We start from the raw sequence: 20721 nt of genomic DNA, 5'->3' as shown, positions 1-20721 counted from the left end.
TAATGTATGAATATAATATACAAGTTTCACTTTTTAAATGGAATTACTGAAATCAAGCTACTTTTTCATGATATTCTAATTTTATGACCAGCACCTGTACAGTGCCTATGAAGTATTCAGCCCCTTGGATCTTTACACTTATTGCTGTCATAGGTTAATCATGGTCAATATAAATTGGCCTTCTTAAAAAAAGAAGGAAAAAATACCTTCAATGTCAAAGTGAAATCAAGTTTCTACAGAGTAACACTAGTTAAATAAAAATGTCATGTAACATAAGTGGCTGCATAAATTTCCACCCCTTTTAAAGTGACTGTCCTAATTCAACTCAGAGAAAAGATTAGTCAGAACAAGTCAGAATGGTTACAAAAGGATTTCCATAGCCCTAAACATATTTTCTGACATAAAGCTTAGTGACTGAAATAAATCTAAATAATATAATTTCAATGATTTAACTAAAGATTATACAACTAAGATCCTGGAGAACATCAGGAAGAAAACCCCCAATGATGATCTGCTAAGTGTATTTCTCAGACAGAAGAAACCCAATATGGAAGAGCAGAAACAAAAGGAACCATAATGGAAAGCTAAGTCCCTGCATAGTACGGTGGAAGATTGAGGAGGTGACTGATATTAACAAATCCTACCAATGGCTAGCAGGCCCTCAGCACAAGAGCAATAGAGGTTGGGGTCTATCATACCAGACAGGACCCAAGATACAGGCTGTGCAAAGATGCAACAGAGACAGTCCAGTTTGGTTAATAATATGAATCCTCGCACTGAATCCTCACAACTTTGAGGTCTCAGTCCTCCATGTCGTCTGGCAGACTGCCACTAAGTAGTGGACTCACCGAAAAAAAAACAAAAAAAACCTGCTGAATCCCAGGAAATGACGCACACTCAAATGAGTCAGGTCACAGTCTGGTAAAAATCTTCCCAGAAATCCTGCTGAGTCATGTGCGTTTGGTCTCCGAGTAAAGTTAAAAACTGAATCACTGTGGGGGGCTGCTTGGGCAGCATGACTGACTAAAGTAAACTGGATCACTTTAGTTAATAACTCAGATTAAACCAAGTCCAGAAAGAGAACCAAACTTACCATCTCTTGAACTTGAGGTCTCACAGTCAAAGTGGGAGACTCCACCAACGGTAGTGTTGAATAACAGAGCTTAGAAACTGTTGGACTTCTAGATCCAGGCCAACATGTGATGGCTAGCCAACCAGACTTTGTGGTGGTCGTCAAGCTACAGAAGGCGGCAGTGGTGATAGATGAAGCAAACCCAAGAGACTGTAACATCAGGAAGGAGGAGCATGAGAAGCTGGAGAAATACCAAGAGCTGACAGAGGAAACAGAGAAGCTGTGGAGAGTCAAAGCCTCAGTGGTTCCAGTGGTCATCAGAGCACTCGGTGCTGTGACCCCCAGACTGGAAGAGTGGCTCCAACAGATCCCAGGAACAACCTCAGAGATCTCTGTCCAGAAGAGAGCAGTCCTAGGAACAGCTCAGATACTGAGGAGAACCCTGAAACTTCCGGACCTTTGGTAAAGGACCCGAGCTTGAAGTGAAGGAAGGCAGCACAGCAGAGCAGTGGTTAGAGCTGTCCCCTTCACAGCATGAAGGTTGCAGGTTCTCCCTCTGGCCTGTCTGTGTGCAGTTTACATGTTCTTCCTGTGCACACATGGGTTTCCTCCCACAGACCAACAACATCATGTTAGGTTCAGTGGTAGGTGTGAGTGAGAGTGTGAATGGTTGTCTGTCTCGTTTGTCTCTACGTGTCCCTGTGATGGAGACAGGCACCAGCTCCCCGCGACCATGCATGCAAAAGCTGGTCAGAAAATGGATGGATGGATGTTTGTGTTTTTGCAGCGGTGTAACCTCAGCCTGATCCAGGTGGTAAAACACAAAGAGCCTCTCTTTCTCCCGGTTCAGTTCCACTGACTCTCGTTCACTCGTCTGGGATCAGTCTCAAATGTCACTTCAGTGAGTCATCAAACAATTAGCGAGGCACACATAGCTGGAGAAACACGAGCAGTAATTTGAGTGCTGCCATCAGACAGAAGAGGGTGTTTCAGAGGCAACCAGGAGCTGGCCCATTAACATGTATTTTTTAATAGCTGCAGCTGAGCTGTCGTGATTAGTAGCAACTAAAAAAAGATCCTCTGCTCAGGGACAGATGCATCGATTTATCGTTGAAAAAGCTGAAGACAAACCTTGCTGTTAAATTTGATAGCTTAGAAAATCAAGTAAGAGATGTATTAGTGTAGAAATTGTCTCTCTTTTGGATCAGAAAGAGTCAGCCTGTGAGTGAAAGTTGTTCTCCTAGCAGGTGGTGTGACCTTTGACCTCATGAACTGGGGGTACCTTGTCTCAGCAGGTGTTCCCTGTAGCGGTTCAGATGCTCCTCAGCCTGGGCACACAGCTTCTCCACGTTCTCCTCTCCCGCCGTTGTTTGCAGTTTCTTCTCCCAGGTTTGCATCTGTAGCAAACAGAAAGCAGCCGGAGCCTGTGATTGTACGGGGATGTGACATGGAGCATAAAACGTGTGAAGTTTAATAAACCTCACTGATGCAACCATTTATTTCAACAAATACAGAAGGATTTTGTTTTAGGTGGTATCAGACTTCCTTGTGTTATATGAGATTGAATATATGTAACTTTATTTCTTCAAAAAAAAGACTTTACTTCAGCTACAAGTATTCGTAATTGTTTGCCTCTTTACCATGTGTGGATACTTGACAACAACAATCATTTTAGCACTAATAAGTTTTAGTTTGGGCTTTCAGAAAATATTCTGAAATGACTCTGTTTTCTCTCTTTTCATCGTTTTGCTCACCTCACTGATGGTGTCATTTGTAGTGAAAAAGTTGGACCGTATTTTTGGATTTTTTTCTTTCAAACACTCCTGTTGTGACTACGATGTGATTTCAGTTCATTCATTGATGTTTTCTTCAGTCAAATTTGATGCAGTTTTAAAACAATTTAACTAAAGGTGTTCAGGTTTTCTGTCACTGACAAATAAATAAAAACACAAATTGTAAACTTTGCCTAAATAAGACATCCCAGACTGTAGTAATAATTGGTAATTATTACCTTATAATTATGCTTTGTCTCTATCTCCAAACAGCCAGATGTTTCAAAGTGCTCCTTATACCAATCGGTGTCTGTTATATCCTGCAAGACAAGGCGCTGCTTTCAAAGTGACACAAACATTACATGACCTGCCACAGATGGCAACACTTTATTAACAGCACACATGACCTCAGACAGACACTGTGGAAGTTGAAGCGGGAACAAACGAGCTCTGGCTGTAAACAGAGAACGGGCAGAGTGGGCAGAGTGGGCATGTTTCATATGAACCTTTGCCTCCAGCTCCCCGGTGGGTCTGTGTGGACAGTCCAGAGAGTGGGACCCAAGTTGTGACAGCTCCATCACGCTCTCACAGCCTTGGTTAAAAACAAACACAACAAATCACCTGTAGTCAACAAAGAGTCTGATTCGAAGGTGAAAGGCTACAAACTGCAGGTAACGGTTCAGATTTACTCCTGTAAGCCCCAGAGGAGTGTCTTCATCGTGATTAAAAGCAGATCTAAGCAGGAAAGGCTCATGCTACAGGAAGGGCTGATGGCAGACACGTCCAACAAATGTTAACACCCTTTACAGAAAAACAACTTGATCTTCAGCTCCATCATGTTACATGAGTGCAAAACATATTAATGTTATTATTCAAGCATTTACAAAAACTTCAAATGAGCCACATATTGTGAGTTACCTTTTAAATATGTATTACCTGCTAAATATTCACTGTCTTGTAAGGTTAGCAAACTGCTTTTTTTCTTATTTTCAGGCAAAATATTATTCTGTCCACTTTCAGCTCGAGTGATAAATCAGTTTAATGTTTGACTTCAAGCTTCACCTCGATAATGAAAAAAACACTGAACCACAGCCTTTGACATCTTCTTATCAAGGTCCGGTTCAGGGACCTTCCAGCCGTCCCCCAAGGGCCGATCGCTGAGTGGGTCGACTTTTGCCCTTCGGGTCAGCATCTCCAGGTAAGGCCTGGAGAAGATGCTCTTTGGGTTGCTGTAAAACACCAAAAAAAACAAAGCTGTTTGGTGTGCAGGCCAAAAGAGCTGCTCATGTCAAACAAGTCAAAAGGCAACATGCAAATATTTCCCTGTAAAGCAGGCCCAAAGGGTGCTATTCTCAGCCGTCATAAATGGCCGGTATATGTCACACTGACCAACCACAGACCGCTGATTCAAATACTTTATTACTATTTTCTGTAAGATGGCTGAAAGTCCCACAGAGTGAACCCAGATTAATGTCGTTCAGTCTGAGGAAGACTGCAGGTAAAGGAAAGAGGCGCTTCTGTTGATGTGGACTCTGTAGTTTTGTAACTTTATTCATTCACAACAAACTGACACTAATGTAAAACAAAATCAACATAATATATGTTGTATGCTTATAAATGAAGAAATGAGGAAAGGTATTTTACTCCTTCTTAAAGTGTGAAGCATTTCTTTTTTAAAAGGTTGCTGTCGTATGAAGATGACAACCCTACCTGTCACCCCTGACAGCAGCTCCTCACCTGTGTCTCTGTTCAGGGCTCACCTGTGGACAGAGACGGGCCTGTAAAAGGCCGTCAGGGACACGGGACACTCGTAGTCCAGCTGCTGCTTCTCGTCGGTGAAGATCACGGCCATGGGAATCAGCTCTCGAGTCACCAACACAGTGTACGCCTGGAAAAGGTAGACGGGCATTTCTTTAATATTAAACACAGCAGTGTATCAGCTTGACAAAGCACTATAAAACTTGAATGACTCGAACAGGAGATTCAGCTTTTTTGTGTTATTTACTGCAGGGACTGAAGCAGGCTGGACACAGCTATGAAAAGACTTATGGAAATATAATTTCACCACAAAAAGAGTCAGCATGAAGTGTGCCGCTGTGCTGCAGTGTCGCCTACCTGTGAAACAGCGCCATCTGCTGAGCAGACGGAGACCTGCACCTCCGTGTCCCCGAAGTTGAGCCGGACCGGTTCTGAGAGGTTCTGCCCATTCACAGAAACTTTCATGAGTCTGTCCGGAACCGTGGGGACAACTGTCACAGAACTACAATAAAAAGGAACCACACCTGTGGGGTAAATGACAAACACGATTAGATGCTGCTGTGTGTGTTGTCTCTCACGGTGACCAGACATCCCTGTACTCACTGCTGTATTCATGCATCTGGGGTGTAAATGCAGGATGAAGAGGGATGTCTTCCCCCAGAGCCAGGTGGCTGAGCTCTGCGGTCTTTGCGGACAGCTTGGTGACCTCCACACTGTATTTCTTCACGGTGCCGTCCTCGGCTACCACCTCCACCTCGACCCTGCTCAGCCCGTCTGTCAGCTGAATGGTGCCGGACCGGTCCCCGGAGAGCTGGAGAGGCAAAAGGTCAGGTGGGGAACGAGCACGTGCACAGAAACGCCTGTGAGCCTGCAGGCTGGAGACTCACGACGGTGTAAGTGGCTCCGCAGTCGCAGGTGGCTACGTCCAGAGTCAGGGAGCCGACGCTGCTCTCCACCTCCAGCCTGTAGTCCGTCACCGCCGGGGAGAAGGCCGGCTGCAGGCGGCCGGCCGACACCCGGAGCTTCTCCAAGTCACAGTTGTCCATGACTCAAACCCTGAACACACAGAGGCTCCCGGTTACCACAGCAACCACAGCTCACCTGTCCGAAGAAACGGCGGGACAAGAAACCAGCCAACAACCAGCCAGACAACAGTTCCTGTCGAGTGTCAGCAGGTCCTAAACCCTCTGAGGTGTGTAATAAGAAGAGGGCATGGCCACTCGTGTTCAGGTGAGCAGAAGTTACAGCACCTGTTCTGACGGCTCCAGCTGCGCGCGCAGCACGTTTCCATGGCAACGGTTTACAGTTAAATGTGACGGTAAGGAAACCGATTTAAACAGCGGCTAACTGGTTCTGGACAGAATTACAGGACTTTAAAGGTGAGCCGGCAGATTTTTTACAACATCCCATCAGAACGCCATGCCTTTGTCAAACACGAGGAGCACATCCTGATTATTTATCCAACTCTGTAAAACTCACATTATATACATGGCCTAGCCTGGATTTGGAGTGGGTGGGGGCCCTGAACTAAGTGTGCCAGGGCACACACATTAAATGAAAGCATTTGAATAAACTAATATTACACCTGTAGGTTGTGGACAGGAATTAACCTGAGCCAGTGTGCCCACAGATATGGTGTCACTAAGCTTAGATGTTGTTTTTTTCCAAACAGGCCACAGGTGATGTATGGAAAGGATGAGAAAGAAGGCTGGAGGTCCAACTGGAACATTTTAACAAGTTCAAACCACAAAAGTTTACACAAGCTTGTTCTGATTTTCCTCTACACCTGAAAATCAAATAGTGCGGCAAACAAAACAAAATGCACAGAAAGAGAGCGATGGTGGCGAGAGTATAAAAGGCAAAGAGATGGTCTGATAATAACAGGCGTATATACTTGTTATAATCTTGTTGGGCCTCACACTGAGCTCTGCTGCTGGGGGTGAAGTGGCAAACAGACTTTTAAATGCTAAATCAGTCTCAGTGAGGTCAGATTTAGAATTTAATGCTCAGACTGTTTGTGCTCATTAAAATGCTGTTTAGAAAACAGAAACATCCCTGAAGCCAACAGTTTAAGTCCATCATGATTAACTGCAACAAACTATCATCAATGTCTTTTCACTCAGATACTGATAAAAAAATAAACCTAAAAATGGCTGAAAATAACTTTTTACTTTAAACTGGTCCACCATCTCTTCCTTTGTTGGTGCAGGTTCTCAGACTTCATTCACACCTGGAGCTGAAATTTGTCCCATTGAGATAGCATTTAATACAAGTCTGAATGGCCATAATGAACACTAAAAACATTTTCACTAAAGTGAAATAAACATTTATATAAATATATATCATCATCATTGCAAAGCGTGGCTATGGATGCTGGTTCCAAAGTAGAACAGTCATCAGTCACCTCCTCTACATGGATGACATCAAGCTGTATGCCAAAAGTGAGCGAGACATCAACCCACTGATCCACCTCACCGGGATATACAGCAAGGACATTGGTATGTCATTCAGACTTGATAAGTGCAGCTGAATGTTGTCCTAAGAGAGGTAAGGTGATCACAGCTGAAGGGGTTAACCTACCTGAAGGCAACACTGCAGATGTCCAGGACAGCTACAAGTACCTTGGTATCCTGCAGACAAATGGCAACCAGGATGAGGCTGCAAGGAAGTCAGACACAACCAAATACCTACAGAGAGTCAGGCAGGTCCTGAAGAGCCAGCTGAGTGATAAGAACAAAGTCCAAACCGTCAACACATCTGCATCAGAAAGGATAAAGGATACATCAGGAAGAAGGCATCCCATGATGATCTGCTAAGTGAATGTCTCGGGCAGCCAATAAGTACAAGAGAACAGAGAAGCTGCGGAGAGTCAAAGCCTCAGTGGTTCAAGTGGTCATCAGAGCACTCGGTGCTGTGACCCCCAGACTGGAAGAGTGGCTCCAACAGATCCCAGGAACAACCTCGGAGATCTCTGTCCAGAAGAGGGGAGTTAAAAAAGTCACATTACCATTTTTTCTCACTGTCTAACATTGGAACAGACTAAACCTGTCCTATTTAAGATCAGTTAGGATTCCCCAAATTATTTCTGTTTGCTAAATGTCTGAATAACGAGAGAGGGATTTTTAAATATTTATAAAGGTTTTGTTTCTTTTAAAGTAACAAGTTTACATGCTTGTTTTTTAAGTATTTGCTAGCATTGCTTTTAAACTGTATGACTTGGCTCAAACATTTTGGGTTTCCTTCCTCATTTTTCTCAATAGTTTACAGGAATTTTGTCCCCTTCCTCCTGACAGAACTGGAGTAACTCAGTCAGGTTTGTAGGCTGCCTTGCTCACATATGCCTTTTCAGCTCTGCTCAAATATTTTCTATGGACTGAGATCAGGGCTTTGTGATGGCCACTCCAAAACACTCACTTTGTTGTCCTTAAGACACTTTTAATTTGGCAGTGTGCTCAGGGTCATCGTCCATTTGGAAGACTTATCTGACAGCCCACAGTGTGATGGGTGTGTGTGTGTGTGTGTGTGTGTGTGTGTGTGTGTGTGTGTGTGTGTGTGTGTGTCTGCATACAGAGCTGATAGCTGACATTCAATAACAGAAACACTTTGGGATCAGCATTTAATGGCCAGGTGTGGGTCATGCTCAAAGTAGAAACATCTCTAATAGTCAAGAAAAACCCTAATGACCAGGAGGAGGGAGAGGAGGGGAGAGTGATTTGCATGTGAGTTCAGCTTGCACTGAGCAGCTCACTGCAGTTTGAACTAAAAATGCTCCTCAGATTAGAAGAAAACTAGAAATTAGAGGAAATATTCTTTTTAAATGTATATTTAATGTATTTTGGTCAACTTTTTCTGCAACATTTGTTTTTGGTATTGTTGCCAGTTCAGTAAAGTGATAAAAACTTGGATAAATGCAGAATCCTACGTTGGCAGAGTGAGTCATGGGAATACCTGCAGGATTACCCAGAGTCAATGTTAAGAACCTCCATATCACTTTGAAACACCTCTAAACTGATCATAAAGTGTATTAGTTTGAACATTTGTGTAGAGATTTCTCTACTCTCAATGTCTACTGAGCCCCACCGTTTCTTTCCCTATTATTTTAAACCATTAGAAACTTGTTCTTTAATGATCAACATTTTAAACTGAAACTCTGAACATTTTATCCAAATGTCGTCGCTCGGTGTCGAGACTAATATTAGAATAAAGTCTGAAAAGGAAACTAGAGATGGTTTAAAACTTTAGCACAGCACCGCACAGGTATTGTACATGTGTTGTGATATCTACAGAGATTTTTACTGTAGTTCTCAGTATTTAACGCTGTTTAAAGTCAGATGCTGGGAGAACCTACTGAAGACATCGACTTGAGGGCCGTCTCCTTTATCCATATTCACTGGAAATACAATGCCATACAGCAGTTTTAGACTGATTTGATCCTAATTCATTTTACTACAGTAAATATACTACAGAGGCCAGCTGTTTCTAAACTCACCTGAACTAGAAGTTCTTTAGAGTGCAGGCTGCTCAGAGCGCTGCTCATGGAAATTGAACTGCTTTGTCAAAGGTTTGCTTGGAGCGACTGATAACGTACAGCTCACTTACAGAGAAATGTCTGATCTGGTTGGACTTTCGGTTCAGAAAGCTGCTTGGTCGTCATGACGTCTCATTTATGTCATGGTGACAGGAACTTCTAGAACCTGACAGCTTTAATTTGTTGTTTGTCGCCTCGGCAACAAAAAAACAAATCCAAACATTCTAACATCAAATTAAATTAAACTACAGCATCTGTACTGAATGTAAATCTGTGATAAAAGTCCCCACCAACCACAAAATATATTATAAAAATGTAATTAAACTATCAGATTATTAAAGTTCACACTCTGTGACGGCTGCATGTTGGAGCAGCTCTGTTACTCACTCTGAGATATTGCTTTTGAAAATGTTATTCCTCTTTTTTTCTTGATGTAAATCACTTTTTTGGATCATTATTTCCTCTGGTATCAGATGCTGTGCAGCTGGAAGAATTTTTACTGAAACCTTTTTACTTTTGGACATTTTGTTATGATGAGTAACCATGACAACAAGTGTTAAATGTGAAGAACCCTGAAGTCCAGTCATGGCCAGAACCAAGCAGACCGCCTGTAAATCCACCGGAGGTAAAGCTCCCAGGAAGCAGCTCACCACCAAAGCTGCCTGCAGGAGCGCCCCGACCACCGGCGGAGTGAAGAAGCCTCACCTCTACAGGATCGGTACCATGACTCTCAGGAAGATCCACCACTACCAGAAGTCCACCGAGCTGCTCATCCAGAAGCTACCTTTTCAGCACCTGGTCCAGGAGATCGGTCAAGACCGACCTGAGCTTCCAGAGCTCAGCCATCATGGCTCCGCAGGAGTACAGCGAGGCTCACCTGGTGGGACTCTTTGAGGACACCAGGGCCGAGGACACATCGGGACAGACCGCTACAAGAGATCCTTCCTGCCCACAGCCATCAGCATCTATAACAACTCTTTAACAAAACCAGGATTAAGAGCTACAACAACATTTAATTTCCCTTTGGGATTAATAAAGTTGAATTGAATCGAATTGAATCCTTCCATCCATCTCCTACCACTTATGGTTGGGTCACGAAGGTAAAAAGTCCAGGAGAGAAACCCAGACATCCCTTTCCCAGCGACTCTCCAGCTCCTCCTGGGAGATCCCAAGGCATTCCCAGGCCAGAGAGGATACATATGTTCTTTTTGGAGTTCAGAGTAGTTTTTCTTTAACCTGATAGAGCTTTAAGAAGCATTTGTGAATGGCTCAGCAAACTGTGTGAAAGTGTTCCTGAGTCCATGTAGTGATGTCCAGAACAGAATCAGACCTGTTCTTAATGCAGTGGCTCCTGAGGGCCTGAGGATCACAGCCAATAAATACTAACTCTCAGCCTGTCCTTTGAGCTCAGAGATTTCTCCAGATTCTTCAGATCTTTACATATTACTGACCTGTTGCCAATCGGATACAAAATGCTCCTCCTGCTGTTTCTTATTTGTACCACTTGCTTTACAGCCTTTTGTTGCCCCTGGCCCAACTTTTGAGATGTTTTGCTGCCATGTAATATAACATTTTTGGAATTTGGGTTGTAGTTTTATGATGGTATAGCAAACTTTGCTGCAAGTTGAATGTGTGTGCACCAGGCAAGTGGAAACTGTAGGCTTCTGCACCTGGCTGATATAGGTCTTGGCAAGACCTTTTCAAAGGCGCTGGTCCCATGTTTGTACTCTTTTGTTAGAGAGGTACGACCCTAGACATGGTAGAACATTGCTACCCCCTAGAACAGGGGTGGGCAATCCTGGTCCTCAGGGCCACCATCCTGCATGTTTTACTTGTTCCTCTGCTCCAACACTTTAAGGAACACTCCACACAATTCTAGAATTGCGCCGTTCAAGGTGGCTGCATGTTGGAGCAGCTCTGTTACTCATTCTGAGATATTGCTTTTGAAAATTTTAATTACTTTTTCTACTTGTAAATCACTTTTTTGAAAGATTATTTCCTCTGGTATCAGATGCTGTGCAGCTACAAGGATTTTTACTGAAACCTTTTACTTTTGGACATCTTGTTATGATGCGTAACCATAACAACAAGGTGGCTTTTTTTCACTATCAGGAGCAGCCGATTAACATCTTTTACTCTTCAGTGTTGAACATGAAGAACCCTGAGGTCCAGTCATGGCCAGAACCAAGCAGACCGCCTGTAAATCCACCGGAGGTAAAGCTCCCAGGAAGCAGCTCACCACCAAAGCTGCCTGCAGGAGCGCCTCAGCCACCGACGGAGTGAAGAAGCCTCACCTCTACAGGATCCACGGTTCTCAGGGAGATCCACCACTACCAGAAGTCCACCGAGCTGCTCATCCAGAAGCTGCTCTTCCAGTACCTGGTCCAGGAGATCGCCCAGGAGTTCAAGACCGACCTGAGCTTCCAGAGCTCGGCCATCATGGCTCCGCAGGAGGACAGCGAGGCTCACCTGGTGGGACTCTTTGAGGACACCAGGGCCGAGGACACATCGGGACAGACCGCTACAAGAGATCCTTCCTGCCTACAGCCATCAGCATCTATAACAACTCTTTAACAAAACCAGGATTAAGAGCTACAACAACATTTAATTTCCCTTTGGGATTAATAAAGTATTTTTGAATTGAATTGAATTGAACACACTTGGCAGGGATTTTTCTTTTCTTTCTTTCATTTTGAATATTTTTTTATTTATGAACTTGTATGAAATTCTAACAGTTTGCCAATCTGTACTGTATACTGTCCATCCACTTTCTTTTACATGCTTCTCCTTTCTGGTGCAAGCCTATCAGTACTGCATTTGATTCATCAAAACAACAATAAACACCCAAGGAAAACAATCTGATTGGTTGTCACTTTCAAAACATTTATTTGCATTTTTTGCTTCGATCTTCAGTAAAATCTGTCAACTGACAGGAATGCATGAAAAAAACATGATTGGCTCAAAACAGTCACAAAATATAATCATCATAAGTATCAATGACCACTGATAAAACACTTAAATTCAGAAACTCCAAAGTTCCACACCTCGCCCCTACCTGAACATTCAGGTGAGTCCCTGAACTATGCACAAGCCCTTTAGAGATGAGTGTAAAAAAGATGAAGAAAAATGAGTATTAAAAAGGCAACATGAAAAACAAAAACCCATCCCCCAGAGGCCCCGCCCCAGCCACACAGGCCCTGCCCTTGGAGTGACATTCAAAAACATTCTGAATTGAAACAAAAAAACATCACCAGCAGTCATTTAGGAGGTCACTGAGAGCAGCCAATCAGAGTGGAGGATCTGTTTCCTGTCACCTGACTGGATAAGAGATACATGATGGTGGCTGAGTGATTTGACAGTGCTGCTGAGGAGCTGCTGCTCGCTAACAAAGTGAAATATACGCACAAGAGTTTTTAGAATATACAAACTGCTGCAAAGATCCTCAGAGAGATGTCTCACCCTGATCAGATCTTCAGAGACATTTCACTCCAATCAAAGAGAGATCAGATTTTTTGGAGTCCTCTCACTCTAATCCGTTCTAGGAGACATTGCACTGATCAGAGACAGATCTCAGGCTAATCAGAAACGTCTCACTCTGACCAGATCTTACTCTGGCAGACGTCTCGCTCCGATCACAGGGAGACGTCTCGCTCCGATCACAGGGCGACATCTCGCTCCAATCATGGAGACGCCCCGCTCCGACCAGGGAGACGTCTCGCTCTGACCAGATCTCGCTCCGATCACAGGGAGACGTCTCGCTCCGACGAGGGAGACGTCTCGCTCCGACCAGGGAGATGTCTCGCTCCGACCAGGGAGACGTCTCGCTCCGACCAGGGAGACGTCTCGCTCTGATCAGACCTCTGAAGTGTCAGAAACACAGCAGTCACAGTACATTTCCTGTTTATTTTCTCTCCTCGTCAGTGTCTCAGATGAAAGGCTGTGAAAATAAAAGATCTTGCACCAAACTGGAATGAACGAAACTGATTTCTTTTACAAAATGATTCCTGATTTTTTTATATTTAACTTTCACTTCAGATTAAAGCCTGTTTTTACTCTTTCAGATTAAAAGCCTTCTGTAATACCTTTCCTATATAGAAGAGTCTTAATGGTGAAATACAGATATCTAATGGAAGAAATTTATCCGTTTTCAATTTACAAAAACAGTTGATTGTTGTTTAAGTCCTTTACTGAAAAAAAAAGATTTTGGTTTTGTGCACATACAAATTGGAAGTGTGTAAAATGAATGGATTTCAGGTCACTTCCTGTTAAACTCTCTTCTCTTATTGGGGGAGGAATATTGGCCACAGTCACACCCGTTTCCATCTGGACCCTTTCATCTTGTTTTGGTAAAGAAGAAAAGTTTTTTCTTGACTCGTTCAGGTGTTTTGGGCTCTTTGCTGCAGCAGACAGGTTGAGTGATGGTGTGGGACAGGTGTGGGACAGCTACTCCCTGCTCCTACGGCCTCTCTGCCGGTGAATCTGACTCGAGGCGTTTCAAAGTGTGAGAACCTGTTAGCATGTAGCAGCCGATGAACTTGATTCTGTTTGGTGAACTGTCCCTGTTTACAGTGTTTCACTCACGGTTAGGGTTAGAGCAGCATGGACTTCCTGTAACCCTGAAAAACTTCAAACAGGAGAATGTTGGACTGAGTCCTTTCCTGGTTTCTAAGCAAATGAATCAAAGTTAGACATCAGATAAAACATCCAAAGTCTCTGTCGTATTCACCATCATCATCATCATCATCATCATCACATTTTTGACTGCAGTCCTGCACTGATCTGAATTTTAACCTTAAACAGAGTCTGACCCAACAGATGTCCGCACTTCGCCCAGTGTCCAAATGATGGTGGAAATCAGAACCTAGTCCCCACAGAGACGGGCCCTGGTCTCCACGGAGACAGGAACTGGTCCCCACAGAGACAGCTGGACAAGAATACACAGTGATTGGTTCTAAGAGGGTGGGGTCAGGGGCGGCAGTCCCTCATCGCTGGGGGTGGCTGTGTCATCACTTGGCTCAAGGCTGTCCTTCAGACTCACCGTACTGTCGGAGGGGGGCGGAGTCGACTCAGACCGAGGCGGGGTCAGCTCAGAGGTAGGCGGGATTAACTCTGTCGGGGGAGAGGTTTCGATGAAGGGTTCCTGGGTCCCGTTGGCAGTTGGGGGAGGGTTTGGTTCCTGTTTGGGTGTGGCTGTTGGAGGAGGTGGCGTGGCGATAACGGGATCGGCCCTGTGAGGGGCGGGGTTAGAGATGATGCCATCGGACAGGGACGGAGAACATTTTTCCACCATTCGCCACTGCATGATGCTGGTGTCCTTCCCCCCCGTCGAGATCAGGTGGCTGTCGTTAAACAGGAAGCTGACGTTGGTCACGTGACTGCTGTGGGCGCTGTATTTATGGCTGGGGGCCTGCAGACACACACAAGCAAACAATATTCAATGCCATCTGGACCCGATCTGATGGAGCTCATTCCTCACAGGGGTGGAGGTGGAGCTTTTTAAAGGAAAATGAGCAATTAGGGATGAGGGTGGAGGCAGCTGGTCTAACTTGTTGAAGAACAGGTACTCCATCAGTCAGTTCCTGATCTGTCCCAGGCTGACCTACACCAGCGTTAATTCACCTTTCACAAAATCTCAGACTGAAGAAAAGAAGATGCGTTTCAAACAAATAAAACTTTTTGATCATCTCTGACAATGTTTATGTACAACGTGTCTCATTCTCACTGGTTAGTTCGACAGGACCCAGCCCCGTAGGCTGGACGAGTCACACCAGCATCGTGCTGAGCTGCCTGCTTCTGGACACCAATGAAAAACGGATCATTTTTAACCAGCTGGAGGAGGGAAAGTCCTCTACCTCCTAAGAGCTTCAGCACAGCAGAACTGACCAGCTTCTCTCATCTCCTGAAAGTTGTAACAACAACAAACTCTACAATTGTTCTTGGTGCAAGTTTAAGCTCCAATGAAGCAGCGATAGTCAAGTTCAAGTCTGCTGAATTGAACTTTTCAACTGAATTGCGAGCCACATCTACAGCTGGATTTATGCTTCACGAGAAGTGAAGAAGCCTCCCCTAGCTCTCCTTTTTTTCCCTCACAGAGAAACTCCAGTGGATAACTCCTGGGAAGCCCTCCCACTGCGGCACACGTCAGGCACAGAGCAGATCCGGGTTTGGTGAGCCAACAGAAACAACAGCATGGTTGGCAGAGATGGATGTTTATTTTCAGTTCATGATGGAGGAGTGGGAGGAGGAAGATCTGGTATTTCTGCTGTTAACCGAGAAGAAAGAGGAAGGTGCCAGGTGAGCAGGGTGAGTTCAGACTGTTGGTCCAACAGATGGACCGTACCTGTGTTACACAAACAAACACGCCCACTAAGTTCAGACCAATCACACAACAACCCTGAAAACAAGTTCAGCCCAGACCTCTCAGTGCTGCGGTGAGAAACTAAATTATAATTATTTTGTATAAATCAGCCTTTGACCCAACTCTCCTGCCCAGCTGTGGTTCCCAGGAGGTCGGCCATTGAGCTACGATGGGACTGCCAACAACAACCTCAGGGAATGTTCTCATTTAGATTAAAATGATGTAAAGTAGAAATCCTGGGGCTTTATTTGAACAAGCTGTTTCTGTAAATTCATTTTGCCATGTTTTGGGAAAAACCTGTCCTGTCGATGTCCTACTGGATACATTCCCTTTAAACCTGTTGATTGGAATGAGTCAACGTGTCTCCGCCCCTTTCCTTTCTGCAGTAACCGGTCCTTCTTTCAGAGAAGTGGACTGAGACCCACCTTGGCTTTGGAGCATGGGTAGGCGAACAGATGAACTTTACAGAAGTCGTCTGCCAGAGCAATCACCTTCCTGTTGTTGGATCTCATCAGGGCATTTATGTCGGTGCCATCCGAACCCTCGGGCCAAACACCTGAGACGGACGCAACGAGTTGGATCAGAACCTCTCAGAGCAGCAGAGAACACGTTCTCTTCCATGCACTCTCATGTGTACTGACCAAAAACGTGGAACCCCAGAACACACGTGTATGTTGCCCAGTCGATGTCTTTGCACTCGGAACGATTTCGGATCAGTTCACAACCTTTTGTAACATCCCCTAAAAGCACACAAGAAACACTACAGTAAAATATATGAATACTGTGGTAAAACAGAAACACTACAGTAAAATGTACTGCAGTAAAATGTATAAATACTGTGGTAAATCAGAAACACTACAGTAAAATGTAAATACACTGCAGCAAATATTGGAATACTGCATTAAAATGTACACTCACCTCAGTAAAATATACAAATATACAATACAATGCACACATACTGCAAAAAAGTGTACAAATACTATAGTAAAATGGACGAGCACTTTGGTACTACAACAAAATGTAAAAAACTACAGTAAAACAGAAAAATAGAGTAACATGTAGAGATATTTTACATGTATTACAATAAGTAGCACGGTATGCTGTTGGAGAGGTAGAACTCACAGTAAAGGATCTCATAGTCTCCAGAGTTGGACATGATGTAGTGGTTGTCAGGGGACCAGTCCAGGTGTGTGATGTAGCTCGAATGTCCCTGTGGAAACATTCAGGTAAGAACCTTAGACTTCATCCTCCTCCTCCTCATCATGCAGTAGTTTCTGCTCTGACCTGCAGAACCAGCCACCTGTCATGGTGTTCTGGTTCTGACAGCAGGTCCATCTTCATCCTGTTCCCGTTGTAGAGTCAGACTCACAGACAAACACGATCTGAATGAACCTGGCTGGTTCTTTATGAGGAATAGTTCTTAGAAAGAGAGAGACTTTGGACTGAGGGATTGTTTAGTCAAATAATTGTTTGTTATCAATGATCGCCCGTCGCTGAAGGGGAATGGGTAACTATGTTTTTGCACTTGTCCGCGTGTCTTCATTAGTCTGTACCTCATGAATCACAATAAATTTTTATTAAACTTTCAGAAAGAAATCACTTGGTTGACATCTACAACTTATTAACTGTTGATATCAACCTGTCTTCATGTAAAAGGTGTTCCAGCCTGGTTCACTTGATTTTTACATGTTGAGTAAAGGCATGATGTGTGTTAGTGCGTTAGGAAATCTAACAGGTGCCTCACAGGCCCAGGAACCAATCAGACATCTACAGTAGCTGGGTTCTGATCCTCACCGTGCACTTCCCGTATCGGCTGTACTTCCGTCCTCGGTCCGACACGTTGTAGAGGTAAATAAAGTTATCATGAGATCCAACAGCCAGCATGTTGCCATCTGCAGGGGCACAGAGAGAGAGGCATGCTGGGAACTGTAGTCAGCAGCAGTTTATAAACAACGTCAGCTTCACCCACCGACAGAGAAACGCATCACTGACAGCTGCTCGTTTCCATCGGTGTGGATCCCCACCAGATCTGTGGTCTCTGCATCCAGAACAAACCACCTGGAACAGAGACCCCAGTAAGACTGTCAGCAGACCAGGTACACCAGAGAAGAGCAGATGACTGCTAAATCCTTCCCTCCTCCACCTGTCACCCCCCAGGTCTCACTGGGACCCTCTGGTTAAACAAACCAGACAGACCGTTTATAACGTCATTAGATCACACACCTTCCTGAGTGTGTTCCTATGGCAACCACAGCTCCGCTGGGATGGAAGTCTGCACAGTGTCCGTGTTCCTGAGAGAGAAACAGCTGTCAGCCAGTCGGCCATCATTACTGATCAGACACGTGTCAGTAATTCCCTCAGACTCACGTCGAGGGCGCGGCTCCACTGCAGGGTGTGGTCCGTGGAGTTCCAGAGGCAGACGAGTTGGTCCTGAGCGCAGGTCAGAAACAGCTGTTTGGATGGATGAGTGGCCAAACCCCACAACTCGTCGGTGTGTCCCTGAACGCATCACAGAGGTACACAAACACTGAACACACCAAAGATACAGAGACCCTGAACATATCACAGAAATAGGGACATGATGCCTTTAAGTTTGGTATCTTAACACACTGTGGCTCCATCAAAGCCTTAGTGCAAGACTACCAGTGAAAAAAGTGGGTCTTTAAATCCATCAAGTCTTTAAGTGTGGGGAGTTTGATTATATGTAGCTGTTGTCTGCCACGTCTTCTACGTTAGGCAACTGAAAAGCACATCTTAACCATGGGGTGAAGCTGCATTATTATATCTTTTATTGCATCTCCTTTTTCTTTTTAACTGAACCTTTATGTTTTGGTTGATCTGGTTGATACCAGAGTCCAAGTTTCAAATTCAAAGACATACAGAAGTCGATTTGAGCAACAAAAATTTACAATTATTCTTTTCTTTTCTTGGGTCTTTATGCAGCTGCCACTGACTTGTGTGATTTTTCTTACAGCAGATATTTCTCTTTAAATAATATACCTGTATCTTGTCATTTATTATTACGATAAGACTGATTATTCACCAACATTGTTTCCAACTTGCACAGATAAATCACACCCATCTGTGCGGGACATTAGAGACAGGATTGGACTGCTCACAGTCAGGATGTATCACAGAGTGCAGGTTTGGATTCCAATGTTAGGTCGTATTCAGACCTGACACATTTGGTCCGCTTTAATCGAAGCAGAGTTCGTTTCCAGTGTTGGTCCGTACTTTTTGTGCAGGTGTGAATACAGTCATGTGAACTCTGGTGCGGACCAAACAACCGGACCGAGACCCGCTTTTTGAGGCGGACCAAACAACCGGACCAAGACCCGTTATTTCAGGTGGTCTAAGTCCGCTTCCAAACGAACTCTGGTGCGGTTCGTTTCTGGTGTGAATACAGACCGGACTTGAACCGAACTAACTACGTAAAGCATGCGCCTGTTTGGACTTCACGGGCCACCGTTGCTAAGCATCATGGGACAAATAGCATTATTGCTGCACGCATTTGCCGGCGCCGTTCCAAAATAAGAAGTAAAACATCATTAAACCGATGTTGAATGAGCTGCTCTTGAATTTTAAAATGGTGCTGTAATTGTACCAACAGAACGAATGTGCACATAACAAATCCAGCACGCAGGACCTCCATCTTTGTTTCCAACTGCTGCCCCCGTCTTTCTGTCCAATGGGAGCAATGACCGTCACCCACGTGGCTTTGTTTATAAATTATAGTCCGCTTACAAAAAAGCACAATGTGAATGCAAACCGCACCAAACGAAAAAATAAAGTCCACTTTTGGTCCGGATCAAACAAGCGGACCAAAGGACCCACACAGACATTTACAGATTCAAACCTTTGACAGGAAAAACAGAAAATATTATCCTTAAAGAAACCCACCACCTGATGGACTCCAGTTGCTGATCATCTATATATTCGTCTAATTGTCCAACCCTAACAGAGACCCTGAACCCATCACAGAGCTACAGAGACCCTGAACCCATCGCAGAGCTACAGAGACCCTGAACCCATCGCAGAGATAAAGTAAGGGTCCTACAGAGACCCTGAACCCATCGCAGAGATAAAGGAACCAAGGCCTGACCGGATCCAAGGAGTACCCGTCTGCTTCTATCAGCTTCATGATGTCATGTGCTCTCACCTGGACCTCCACCAGGAAGCCGTCGTTGAACGTTCCTCTCAGGATGAAGTTACGGGACGTCCCAACCAAAAACTCCTCCCCCTTTCCTTCAGACAGAGCTCTGATGGCTCCGTACTGATCTGGAACCTGCAGATAAACAGATTTATGCGACGTCAGCATTTGACTTTGGATTCTTCTTACAGTGGATGACAGAGACTTTAGTTGAATTTAATTAATGTGGTTGATTTGTAGCCTTTTTACAAACATTAACCCTTGGGCACATTGAAGTGTCCTCAGTTGATCACAGCGACACTGCTGGGAGGGGATTAACAGGAAAACATGACAATCTTGTGTCAAATACCTAAACTTTTGGCAGCACCTAAACTGTGTTGGCAGATACAGAAAGACTCCAGTTCATAGAAAAACTGTGTTCCTGTCAGAAAGACCCTCCTTGTAGGAGTACAATCTTCCTCAGAAACCCGATTTACCAAGCTCCCAAATCTGCTTTCAGAAACAACAAAGAAGAATCAGCTGATCACGGTCGATGAGTTGGTGCTGACTCGGATCTGAGCACGTGCAACAAGTTGTTTACATGTGACACTAAAATATGATCTGTTTGTCAAAACAATCTGAGTCAGACAGACGTTTGAGATCATTACACCACTGTCAACAAGCAGCAGGACGATGCTGCAAACATCTGGAGATCTCACACCTAACCGTTCACCGAAACCTCAATCATGTTTTTAATGTTTCTTCTTTTCAAAATGAAGAGAAGAAACATTTGGCTGCTCAGATTCGTTTAGTCAGAAAGTTTGTTTTTTTGTTTTTTTGACTTTGGATGAAGAGTTTAAAGATTGGTGGAGGAAACAAACCATGACTGTGTGTGTGTGTACACATGTAACAAACCATGACTGTGTGTGTGTGTGTACACATGTAACAAACCATGACTGTGTGTGTGTGTGTGTACACATGTAACAAACCATGACTGTGTGTGTGTGTGTGTGTACACATGTAACAAACCATGACTGTGTGTGTGTGTGTGTGTGTGTGTGTACACATGTAACAAACCATGACTGTGTGTGTGTGTGTGTTACC

The 20721-nt window shown here is 44.3% G+C and overlaps 2 protein-coding genes across 6 annotated transcripts in view; both read right to left on the bottom strand.

Moving 5' to 3' along the window:
* Window positions 1-6356, bottom strand: part of LOC108247256 — a 17983-nt gene extending 11627 nt beyond the window's left edge. For 2 of the 3 annotated variants that reach the window (XM_037973380.1, XM_037973381.1), the window contains exons 1-8: window positions 5490-6355; window positions 5206-5413; window positions 4960-5126; window positions 4605-4732; window positions 3907-4073; window positions 3351-3436; window positions 3084-3164; window positions 2355-2469 (exon numbers count right to left, since the gene is read on the bottom strand). In XM_037973380.1, coding sequence (XP_037829308.1) covers window positions 2355-2469; window positions 3084-3164; window positions 3351-3436; window positions 3907-4073; window positions 4605-4732; window positions 4960-5126; window positions 5206-5413; window positions 5490-5648 — 1111 coding nt within the window. In that variant the 5' untranslated portion in view covers window positions 5649-6355. Of the gene's footprint in view, window positions 1-2354; window positions 2470-3083; window positions 3165-3350; window positions 3437-3906; window positions 4074-4604; window positions 4733-4959; window positions 5127-5205; window positions 5414-5489 lie in introns of all 3 variants that reach the window. The other variant, XM_037973382.1, reaches the window with a different exon arrangement.
* A 5633-nt stretch (window positions 6357-11989) lies between these two features.
* The window catches only part of LOC108247262 (EMAP like 4), a 33070-nt gene continuing 24338 nt past the window's right edge, over window positions 11990-20721 (bottom strand). For all 3 annotated transcript variants that reach the window (XM_037973391.1, XM_037973390.1, XM_037973392.1), the window contains 9 exons: window positions 19648-19773; window positions 17856-17987; window positions 17712-17779; window positions 17458-17546; window positions 17283-17380; window positions 16611-16698; window positions 16130-16228; window positions 15914-16044; window positions 11990-14537 (listed from right to left, as the gene is read on the bottom strand). In XM_037973391.1, the coding sequence (XP_037829319.1) occupies window positions 14082-14537; window positions 15914-16044; window positions 16130-16228; window positions 16611-16698; window positions 17283-17380; window positions 17458-17546; window positions 17712-17779; window positions 17856-17987; window positions 19648-19773 (1287 nt within the window). In that variant the 3' untranslated portion in view covers window positions 11990-14081. The remainder of the gene's footprint in view (window positions 14538-15913; window positions 16045-16129; window positions 16229-16610; window positions 16699-17282; window positions 17381-17457; window positions 17547-17711; window positions 17780-17855; window positions 17988-19647; window positions 19774-20721) is intronic.

Source organism: Kryptolebias marmoratus, linkage group LG22, assembly GCF_001649575.2.
Source record: "Kryptolebias marmoratus isolate JLee-2015 linkage group LG22, ASM164957v2, whole genome shotgun sequence".
Classification (NCBI taxonomy): Eukaryota; Metazoa; Chordata; class Actinopteri; order Cyprinodontiformes; family Rivulidae; genus Kryptolebias; species Kryptolebias marmoratus.
The sequence above is the reverse complement of the archived record's forward strand: the minus strand, read 5'-3'. Positions and strand labels throughout refer to the sequence as shown.